A 12,176-nucleotide genomic window follows, 5' to 3' on the forward strand; every position below is an offset into this window, starting at 1 on the left:
CAGTCAGCCAGCAGTCAGCAGAAGTATTGATTTTCTGTGTAGTTCTAAATTTGAAAATAATTTCCGGTTATGTTGAACAGCCATTATAACCAGAAAAGAAGAGGGGAAAAAAATCATGGTTATTATGCTATTCTGGTGCTGAAATCTAACACGACAGTACCTTGTGTTTAAATACAAACAACATACTTTTGGTATAATCAGCCATTTCTGTAACACTGATAGCAGAACACTCTTTTTATATTTAAGAGTAAAGCATAAAATAAGGACATTTAAATATGGTTGCTCATTTGACAGTGACAAATATAAAAGATCCCATCATCCAACACACTTTGAAAAAGCGAAAGGAATCTTTAGGCTTTGCTTTTCTCTGCATCCTGCATATTCAACAAAAGCTTTAAATCTAAGTAAATCAATTAATTTCTATTTTTGGGCAGTAGTGCCTTAAGCATGTTTCAGTTGCTGCAATCTGTTACCGTATTTATTCTTATAGGATCTTTGTAAGCAGGAAACTGCAGGTGAACCATGCAATCTAGTTCTAGTATCTCCTTCACAAGATTTCAGTGAAGTGGCTGGGAGTAAGCAAGGCCACTAATGTCGGGGACTTCCGTGAGACCCCCACTAATATGCTCCTCTACAAGAGTGTACTTTAATAGTTCTTGCTAATTTCAACAGGACTCATGTCAGAAAAACCTGCTGGTCAACAGTGCCCAAAGTATTTATTTAGCAGGAGAAACTGAGGTATAAAGAATACTCAACCCTCAGTCTCAACCAATAGCTCTGTTGTTGTTCATAGATGTTCTGCTCTCATCAGCTCCTCAAAAAGAAATTGGTTATATTTTCAACAATCAACTTCCTTCCAACTTTCTTGGGGAAAACTAAACCATGCCCCGTTTACATTAAAAGCCCCTTCTTTTGGTTTATTTTAAGAACTGGGTATTCCCTCAGGTCACATTAGAATACCGAAAAGGATTTGGGATGTGACCTCCGCCATGCACGTGATTCTTGGCTGTTTTTTTTTTAACCTGGAGTCATATTGCTTGCCAAGAAGGATGCTTCAGAGTGTTCCAGTCGCTCTTGAGATTCTCTTGTTTATCAGCTTAGATGCCAGTTAAGAGGTGAAGCTCATTCAGAGCTATGCCTTATATTTTATAGGCAATGCTCACAAATTAGAATTGATACAAGACCTGCAGCATTGCTTCCCATAGAAACTATGACTACAAACGCCATGTTGGGGAACCAAGTGGCACCAGTTAAAATAATCCTTACAGAAGACATCTAGAAATAATGAAAAGAAAAGACATTGTGAATGTAGTCAAATATACATTTCATGAAGAGTTAGGTTTCCATGTGTATTGAATAAATGTAAATGCAGCATTTAAAATAAAAAAGACTTGATTTGCTTGAAGCTTGGGAGATAGAACATTTTAATTCAATGACTGGTGTTTTTATTTAAATGGGTTATGAAAATAAGAAAACAAGGACCTGAGGTAAATCTCATTTTTTTTTCTGTTGGGAAACTCCTCTCAAAATTGTCTCCATCTTTCTTCAAATAATAGTTGAAAGATGCTCTCTAATTCCCTCTGAATTGTTTTAAACTAAATAGTTCTGCAACTAATTACATACATAACTTACTCTTACTTACTAACTTACTATCTAAGATTCTTTCTGGTTTTGGATTTGCCCTTGAAGGTTATGATTGTACTTGAAGTCTCTAAATGCTCTTTGCCAAGCAGTCCTGGTGGAATACTCACAATATCTTTAAGCAAGATCTTTAGAACCAAATTTAAAGCAGCCCTCCTCAATCTGATCCTTGGGATTGCACATCTCATGATTCCCAAGTAGAATTCAAAAGATAGTGTTGAGGAAGGGATCCTTTAAAGACAAAAATGGAGGTCCAGAAGAAAAAAAACCAGTTTGACTATACCTTTTGCTTCTGGAAGAGGACAGAGGTTTATATTACAGGCTTGCGATGCAATGGGCTTCTGGTGCAGGAGGCATCCGGTAGCTGATCTCCCATTTGCTAGGCACTGAACGGACCTCACTTGCATGCCACTTCCACAGGTCACTGTGCACTGCAGGGTACAACAAAGTTAATCAATATGGCTAACTACAACTGGACAGAAAGTCTTATGAAAATCTCCATATGGAAGTAGAACAACCAATACAAGATTATAAATCTCTGCTGAGTTCATCAATGCATTTTCAGCAAGAGGTTCTGGACAATATTCAACTATTTATTTCCACAATAAAGCCTTTTCATAAAAGCTAAATGTTATGCATGTTGTCACATAGATAGCCAGAAAGGTCCTGTGTACACAATTATTGATTGGAGTCCCAGCTGTCCTCAAAAGTACCTGCATGGTTCAATTTCAGATATTAATATTTACAAACCTATTAAGCTGTCACTTAATAAAATAAATATTGTACAACTAATCGCATGGGTTTTAATGAATTAAATTTCTGCAAATGAACACATGACTAAAATAATCCTTCTGAGGAAAACAAAATATTCACTGAAGCAAATGCATCCATCTGTCTTAGAAAAAGGATTCTTGTGTTAAAAAAAAAAGATGCCTTTTCCGGAATCTCTTAACTTGTCAATCATCGACAATGTCAATCATCGACATTGCCTTGGTGTGTTTGCATGGGAATACATGACTAAACCTAGAACCTCCTTAAGTTAAATTGATTTTTCTTGATATTACTTATTTAAGATAGTGCTACCTCTTTTTCATATGCTTACCTATCATGCCCTTCCAAGCAAATATGTCATGAAATCTCAAAATGTACACTGCAGGGATCCTAAAATAATGGAACCTCCTTTCTCCTGTAAAATCTGAGTGGTTGGAACTGAGAGAAACATGATTTTCCTGTATCCATTCTCCACTTAGACCCAATAACCACAAGCACAGTGCTCTGCTGCACACAGGTGCTTCCTCTTCTTCTAGTACTACTGTACCAAGCCAGCTATTCCATATCTCCCTTCTGCTCTATCACAGTATTATTTTACAACACACACACACACACACACACACACACACACAATGTGGGACACAGTGGGAAAAGGGAAGGATACAACATGCCTAAGCATTTTGTGAAATTCTGCAAATGAAACAGGAGAATTGTGCAATAAATGTCCAGTCTAAAATTACCATCTTTAAGGGAATAAAGGTGATGAGGAGAATGCATTGGCAGAAAGTGAAAGAGGGAAATCAGAAGTGCTATTAAACTGTATTAGCCAAGGCACAGATGTTGCCCTTCCCAAACAGATACAAGCTGCCTTAAGTATTTCCACACTAGGACTTTCAATACTGTTTAACTGCATTGTTTTTCTTTCAATAATGGAAATGGAGAATCTGCAGTGTTTAATACATTATTCAGGTAACGTGCATGCTCTTCTCCATGGCAGGATTATTTTGCAATGCTTGCTTGTGTAAATTTACTCCTGGGCAATAAAAGTGTAACATTTGCGACCTCAGACAGATTTACAGTTTGTTATTGATCCAGTCTAGAGGAACACTGATTTCTGTGTGAACAGTGTCAAGGAGAATTATTTAGATCAGATCAGCTATTATTTCACAGAGAAGGGGAATTATTTAATTTTAACTTTGCTCATTTGATAGCAACAACTTTCAAGAAAACATGCAATAAAAGCATGGAGTGCTACGATTCCTATGAGTCCTGAATAACAAGATAAAAGCCAGCAGCTTTGAGCCAAACCTGTCATTGTATGAGGTGAAGCTGAATCTCATATCAGCCCAAAGTCAAGAGGTTGGGGGATGATTCAGTTCTTTAGAAAGCCATCTGTTGAGTTGATAAACAGCCAACTACATTTTTTTTAGAAAAATAAAATCTAAGATTGGGAAGTGAAAGAAAGGAGAAAGATAAAATCAAGAGAGGGGCAGATCTTATTTTTAATAGTGAAAAATTGTTCAGCGGAGGCTTTCTAATTAGAATTCTTCAAATGAATATATTGCTAAAAATATCTCCTCATACTTTATAATAAATTGTCCTACTGATGGAAGATTTAGGAACCATGTCTAAATCCAAAGGCTCATCATAGATAACTCACCCTCCCAGCAATTCTGCTCCATCCTTTCAGTGATCTTAAGCAAGATGAGTTGAGGAACAAACAAAATTTTCCCTCTACATCCAGTGGCCTTCCAATAGAAGAGTCCAGAAATTGTTGGTATGGTCCCTGTAATGGGCTGAGAAACCTGCCTTCTCTCTTAATTCATCAGTATTGCTCACTTACAGTAAGTAAGGAAATGGGAAGATTCTCTCATCCTGAAGTCTATCTTCCTTCACATAATGTCTCCTCAATTTGTCTGCTCAAAATGTTAGAAGGGTTTATAGTACTGGAGCAACTACAACTGCAAATAGCATATAATTCTGGTCAAAGTTAACAAAGTTGCAAGCATAAATAGAATTAAATAATAAAACAAAACTTACAGATAATCCTCAGTTTATGACTGCTCAATGATGATTCAAATTTACAGTGGCCTCAGAAAAAGTGTCTTGTGATTTGTATTTGCATTTATGACCATCATACCAACCCTGTGGTAATATGATTGCAATTCAAGCACTTGGCGATTACCTTCATACATAAATGGTTGCAGAGTCCTGTGATCATGCACTGGCAATTTGCAACCCTTTAAAAAAAGTCCATTAGAAGTTGGATTTGTTTTATGACCACATGATTTACTTAATGACCATATGAGTGCTTAACAACTGAGGTGATTTGCTTTGCGACTGCCATAAAAATGGTTATAAAATCGAGTTTGGCCGTGTGATGACTTATGACTGCACTGAATTCTGCTCCTAATTATGGTTGTAAGTCAAGAAGTACTTATACAGCATGACCAAAACAAAATTTAAAGGAATCTGGTTTTGTTGCACCTGCTGCCTGGACAGTCTTTATCCCCCAAAATTGCCTATTGTTCCTACAAATGATATCCTATACTTTGATTACCTCCAAAAAATAAAATATTAGAATAATTTATGGTGGTCTCAGACTGAGCTTTAATTGACGTGTTTATCTTGATACAATCCTAATTAAATTGGGTTATTTTCCAAATGAATCCCAAACTGAATCTTGGAATCAGAACTTATTCCTAAAAGCTAAACTAAGAATAACAGAACCAATATAACTAACTAACCAGAGGGAAGGACGAGAAACAATGGTTGGAAACTGATCAAAGAGAGAAGCAATTAAGGAGAAACTTCTTGACAGTGAGGACAATCAACTAGTGGAACAGCTTATTCCCAGAAATCATGGGTGCTCTATCCCTGGACATTTTCAAGAAGAGACTGGACAATCTGTCTGAGATGGTATAGGTATAGGTTTTCCTGCTTGAGCAGAGGGCTGGACTAGAAGACCTCCAAGGTCCCTTCCAGCTTTATTCTATTCTGATTCTGAACTTCCAAGCATTGTTCTTAATTTTTCTTTTAAAGAATACTGCAATAAGACTCAAAAAATCTCTAATATTTGGCAAATATCTTACAGATATGACTAGGTCCTTTGTTGCAAACAAGAATGAAGCCCAATGAAACACTTGGCCTACTGAGGGAAAGCCAAGGTTGCAGTCTCCCTCTTAATATCTAACAGTAGTTTAAATGTAATTTGAGCATCCCATAGTAGTTGGACATTTGAATAGCCTCCCTATGAATGAAATGACTCTTTGCTTGATGATTGGCAGCTTTGAAGCCCAACAGTTTAAATAGCTGCCAATTCTAGCTTGAAAGTAAGTAAATCTAAATCTTACTTTAACTTACAAAGAGAAATGCTATCATAATGTCGGAAAAAATGATTTGGGCCATTAGATATAGCAACTATTCAAAGAAAAAAATATTCACTAGTCCCATAAATCAGATTCATGCAAAATAATTAAATTAGTTGAGGTGCCAAGAGGAAATGTTTCACTTAAAGGCACAGGATTCTCCAGAAGCCTTAATAGCATTTTGCCTACACTGGATAGAAAAGGGTTGCTGTTGCATCTTATTTTATTCCATATCAAAAGAAAAAAAAGGAAAAAAGGGGAATGAAAGTGATGACAGTTCTGGGGAAAAGAGACATTTATTAGACCTTGATCTGCACTCCAGCATTGAAAATGTGTAACTGAACGGATTAGAATGAGCTCCCTCTGTGCCTCCATCTCAGTGCTAACCTACCTCTCAGTCATCCTGAAGCTAAATTGGAGGGATCCAACCGGAAAGTTAGAAAATACAATATAGTCTTCTACACAAACATTGGGATTCACAGGCTGGTGACCAGCACAGCTCCAACTGGTTTGTGGAAGGGCTGCTGCTTCCATCTGCCCACAGCCATTTCGGTTTTGGCTACGAGAAATACCAAAATCTCCCCAGGAAACTATCCCACTCCTACTTTTAGGTGCAACCAGCAACATTAACCTGCTGGAATATCAGTTGCTATTTCTGCCAATAACTTTTTTGCTTTGTTTTTCTCCTCTATGCAAAGAATAAAATCTAGGGAGACCAAAATCCTTCATCCTTCTTGTTCTCTCTCCCCCCATCTCTCAGCAACCTCTAACAGCTGCAGCTCCACTTGAATCTAGAGTGAATTTACTTTGGGCAAATTTTAGGATTTTTCTTTCAGCCTGCCTCTTTTCTACACATATTCTGTATAGTTCAGCGAGAAAGAAGATGCGACACGTAACACTGTTAATGATTTCTTTACAATATTACTGTTATTGTTATATGTTATATGTTCAATGCTTTATGTTTTAAATGACTGTGGCAAAATAAGGCAAAGATAGTACCACTAGTGATAGGTGCCTTCATTGCAATTCCAAAACATCTGGAGCACTGCTTGAATACCATCCGCGTTGACAAAATCACTAATTGATTGCAAAAGGCAGCTTTACCCTCTTACCTGTGAAGATACCTTTAACAGGATCAAACAGCATCTGTCTATCCCAAGTCCTTGGGAAGGACTTGATTTAAGTAGATAAAAATGCCAAATCTAGTCCAAACATCAGTAAATACTGTGTGACAAACTATAATAATAATGTACTTAATTCATATCTTTATATATGGTTTTTGCAATCCAATGCGTTTCCAATTGTCAAGGCATCAGCCACCTTGTAGCCTTCTAGTAAATTCCCCCCCTAGAAGATTTGCCAAGAGTCAAAGTTTTTCTTTTTCTGCAAACAATTCTTGAGCTTAACAGTTAAAGTTTTCTTTTCCTGCAGATACTTTTTAAGCTTATATAGATGGTATGTTTTCTTTCTTTGTTCCCAGCTGTTTTCTATTTGGCTGAAGGTTGTTAAAGTTCAAGGGAACAGATTATTCTTTGTTTCTGGGCATCTTGCCAATTTCTGAGTTAGCGTTGCTGTTGTTCTATGCTCTAGTTCTCCACTAGATGTCAGTAGTTATTTATTTTCCAACTTTTTCAAACAAAAATATTATTATTATTATTATTATTATTATTATTATTATTATTATTATTATTATTATTATTTATTTTCATCAAAACTCTTTAGGGTGTAAAATATTAACAGTTTTCTTAATTTTCAGATTTATCCAGACAATAGTGATATTTATTTCATTTCAGAATATTTTCCCCGCTTAGAAGTTAATTTGCCAGTTCCGTTTAGGGAGGGGTGGGGATTTAGTCCCCTCCCTCACTTTCAGAGGATTTCTTGCTTTGGGGATCTTTTCCAGGTAATCAGTTACAAAATAGAAGAGAGAAGATCTATACTCTCACCTGGTTTCAAACATGCTGTTCACCTTTGTTCTGGTTCATGTTTTTGGACTTCGGCTGCTAGTAACTTAGGCTAGACACTGATGTGCAGCTAGCCTTTCTCCTGTCAGGTTGGAGGACTTCCCCTAGATCAAGCGGATTGACTGCCATCGTACCACAATCTTTGGGGCACCCCTCCTTTGTTGCCTCTCTGGCGTGACTTTGACCCATTTAGGGTCCCTTGGTAGGGCAAAATCATCTGTGGGGTGCAGAGCCCCGTGATCCCTTTGTCGCATCACTATAAGATGTGGTTGTTTGGATTTTGAGATTGTCTGGTTTGATAAGGCTAATTAAGAGAAAATGGACATTGCATATTTATCTAAAGGGGACAGGAAACAACACCTAATATTCCCTTCTGAAAGACCTAGCCTGAAACATCAGAGATCTGCAGGAGTAATACTCCAAGTCAAGACAAGTACTTTTCAGGAGGAAATGTACGCAATGCTATGACAGATTCAAATGACAATAGTTTCAAACCACGATGAGATCAAAAACAACTTTGAAGACATAGAAGAGCACATCTTCAATCTAGACTTACAATTAAAAAACTCTCAGAAAACAATGATAAAGAATGAATTAACAGATAACAGAACACAAACTAGAAGAAAGTGACTTAAATAGAATAGAATAGATCTGGAAGGGACCTTGGAGGTCTTCTAGTCCAGCCCCCCACTTAAGCAGGAGAACCTTCTTAAAAATCTCCAGGGATGGAGCGCCCACAATTTCTGGAGGCGAGCTGTTCCACTGGTTAATTGTCCTCCCTGTCAGGAAGTTAATAGAGAAGCTACAAATGAAGAGAACTACAACTTAACACAAACAGAAAAAAATCTACAAGATTTTACCACAACAATAAAAGTGGAAAATATATTTTATCAGTCAGGACTTCAAAATAAATTTGAGGATAAGAAAGAAGATTTAACAAAATGTATTATAGAGCTGCCAGAAAAACCATCAGAGTGTGGGAGACAAAAAGCATACATCCTACTCAACTTGTCCTTCTCGCTCCCAACAACACTTACAAAAATACAGGAACTTCCTGGCAAGCAGAATATACTAACCTGGAAAGCAATTTGGCCAAAGAAGGCTAGAGTTAGACTTAAGAGATCTAATTCGACTTACCAGATGGAGCACTACATGATTAAACATTTGTTTGAATAATGGTTAAAAGAATAGATAATTTTGGATATAAAGGGGCCCTATAATAAGAGGGATAAGATATATAAGTAGTATAGTATTTTTTACAATATATGAAATGTAAAAATACTGGGATGATGTATGTGAATGGAAAGTTTGGACATTTAAAGGTAATTAACTTTGAGAGAATTATGACCGAGAAGAATGATTTAAATACCAAGGGGAAATTAAGCTTAAATAAGAATTTTGAAAACAGGACATATAATGATTCAACAAGATGACTTTTACAAATATAGTTGAAATATAAGCCATTCAGAAAAGATGTTACATCTGGATGTTATAGGATATATAAGTAGTATAGTATTTTTATAATATATAAAATATGAAAATATTGGGATGGTGTATGTAAATGAAAAGTATTGGGATGATGTATGTGAATGGAAAGTTTGGCTATTTAGGTAATCAATTTTGAGAAAACTATGACTGATAAGAATGGTTTGAATACTGAGGAGAAATTAAGTTTAAATAAGAAATTTGAAAACAGGACACATAGTGACCTAACAAGATGACTTTTACAAATACAATTTAAACATAAGTTAACTTGAAAAGATATGTATGTCGTTGTTATTTGTACAAACACAAAAAATGTTTATATCCAACCTTATATACATTGAAAATATTAATAATTATATTTATCTAATGTTGACAAAGGAGAATTACTATTAATCACTATTAAATGTTTTTCAAATATATGAACCCAGACAACACGCTGTTTACTAAACACCAAATATTGTTATTGTAAGAAATCAATAAAATATATTTTTTAAAAAAGTAATGTACTTAATTCAAAAAAGCAACAGTTTTCCTCAAATATTACAACAGCACAGAATTGCCTAGCATGAACCATCCAAGCTAAAGGCCTAAATGTTCCCTCTTCAACTATTTTTCTGAAGTGAACTTGGGACTTACACTAAAATCCAAGTTCCTGTGCAAGCAAATAGCAAGTACTTAATTCAGTTAGACAGACTGTGTTTATTTTATTTGAAATTCTGTTTATATGATTGATACTTTACTGTATTTTATTATATGACCCCTTTCCCAGAAACTCTTTAATACAGGTTGATTTGGCCTTATAGGACATTTTGAATGAAAAATTTTCCCATCAGTTTTCCCACATATGCAAAACTATAGCACAAGATTTGTTCAGCTTCTTACTTTTTCTAGAATTGGGTTGAAAGGAGAAATCCTTGGTAGAAGGGCTAACAAGTCTGCAGCCAGCCAGTCAAGAACATATCCAAAGGTGGGCAGCTTCCTGTAAATACTTTAGAACAGGCGTGTCAAACTCAATTTCATTGAGGGCCGCATCAGCATTGCGGTTGCCCTCAGGGGGCCGGGTGGATATGGCCAGGGTGGGCGTGGCCTACTGGCTAGAGTGCGTATGGCCTACTGGGTGGGCGTGGCCAGCTCTACATCGTTCGCATCAAGGGTGCCTATGGGGGCCTGGGCAGGAGTGGGACAGATCTGAGGGTCTCTGGCAGGAGGAGGGTCTCTGGGCCAGGGCCAAGGCAGTGCGGGCTGTTCCCTCACTGTTTCCAGGATGGCTTCGTGGGCCACATGAAACCACTTCGCGGGCTGGATCTGGCCCCCAGGCCTTGTGTTTGACATGTCTGCTTTAGAAGAACCCTTGCCAGTGAAATTTCTAGTCAACCTTTCCTGGTCTTTTCTCTACTCACTCTGGTAACATTTTGAACCATCAGCTTGCCACCTGGAGCCCTGAAGCAGGGTTTGCCACTGGTAGTCTCCAGGCTGAAAAAGTCACCCATTTATGTACCGTATCTTCCTGAACAGGGATGGCAAAAGTTGTAATCCAATTCAGTTGGAAGATAATAGTTCAAAAAAAATAATAATCTCTTGTTTCCCAAATGATGAATCAAATCTTTTCTGGCATCAGTCATATTTACAGCCTTAACATATATTAAGTCTCTATTATTATTATTATTATTATTATTATTATTATTATTATTATTATTATTATTATTATTATTATTATTATTATTATTATTATTATTATTATTATTATTATCTAGAAGCCCTGATTCTGAATTTGGAAATTATACATCATTGCCAATGGTTCTATTTCATGAACTGTGGACGCTGTGGACTTCTGCTTACTTCTGCGCATACTCCATTTCATTTGAACTACTATATATATATATATATATATATATATATATGTTTATGAAGGAACTGAAACATTCCAGAGCTCAAAGCGCTCATTTCTGAACCACAGAGCCCCCCCCCTCTCCATAGAATGCATTTGTGCTACAGGTATGAATCTAGGACACTGGAAGCATTGAAAGAAAAAAAAAGGTAACCAAGACTTGATATGAAGCTTAAAATATTTCAGAGTTTACCTATGTCCTTTACCTGAGACCAAGAGGAGGAAAACCAGCTGCCTTGATTTATTGATAAATATGCAGAGTGCTTGTAACAAGGATGTAGGATGCAAACTTTTTCCATCTCTATGTTTGGTTTTTGAAGATAGGAACATTTTTTAGGGACAAGTTCTCGGTACTTTCCAGAAAGATATTTTTCAGCACAGTTCAGGCTTCTCCTCTGTATTCCCGTTCCACATGTCACAGAACACTGAAAAGAGAATTTAATAGCAACAGTTAGTGCAAAGCAAGGTAGTCCCTTGTTTTATTCCATGTGAAATATTTGACCTTTTCAAGTCGATATAAACTTGCCTTTATTTTGTCTTTGATCAGTCGTGTGGACAACCTCAGAATTATTCCAAATGCAATAGATCACATTTCAACTCACGTATTACGAGTTAAGTGTTCCAAACAACACATCTTCTTCTAATATACTCCATTCCAGCTGATCATCCATTTTTCTTTTCAATTCTACAGCCATTATATGTGGGTCAAAATAACTGGCATTTTCGTCTTTCTCATGTGAGTCTCAATAGAAAGCAAAACCAAGTTCCAAATATAGAAGGGCAATAGGCATACAGCTACTATTACATCTGGTGAAACTTATGGTAGTATTCAAAGATTTCTGGGCATGGATTGAATGGGCATATGCTTAATATCTTCATGCAGTGGGCAACTGAAAGTAGATTCCCACGTACAGCTAGATCCCAGTTTAAGAACAAGATCCATTCCCAAGATTTGTCCTTAAGGTGAATTTGTATATAGGTTGGAGCAGTATTATTGTACAATAATGTATAAGCAGGGCTTTTTTGGTCATAGAACACTCAGAATAGAGTTCTGGCACC

At 36.6% G+C, this 12,176-nt stretch overlaps 1 protein-coding gene across 1 annotated transcript in view; it reads right to left on the reverse strand.

Annotated features, from left to right (window-relative positions):
* Positions 1-1,151: 1,151 nt before the first annotated feature.
* Positions 1,152-12,176, reverse strand: part of ADAMTS16 (ADAM metallopeptidase with thrombospondin type 1 motif 16) — a gene marked incomplete at its 5' end in the record, with an annotated part of 95,574 nt that continues 84,549 nt past the window's right edge. Inside the window, 3 exons of the mRNA XM_081323585.1 lie at positions 1,152-1,275; positions 1,925-2,072; positions 11,324-11,542. Of these exons, the coding sequence (XP_081179711.1) occupies positions 1,160-1,275; positions 1,925-2,072; positions 11,324-11,542 (483 nt within the window). The 3' untranslated portion in view covers positions 1,152-1,159. The remainder of the gene's footprint in view (positions 1,276-1,924; positions 2,073-11,323; positions 11,543-12,176) is intronic.

Source organism: Vipera berus (assembly GCF_964194415.1).
Source record: "Vipera berus genome assembly, chromosome: 3".
Classification (NCBI taxonomy): Eukaryota; Metazoa; Chordata; class Lepidosauria; order Squamata; family Viperidae; genus Vipera; species Vipera berus.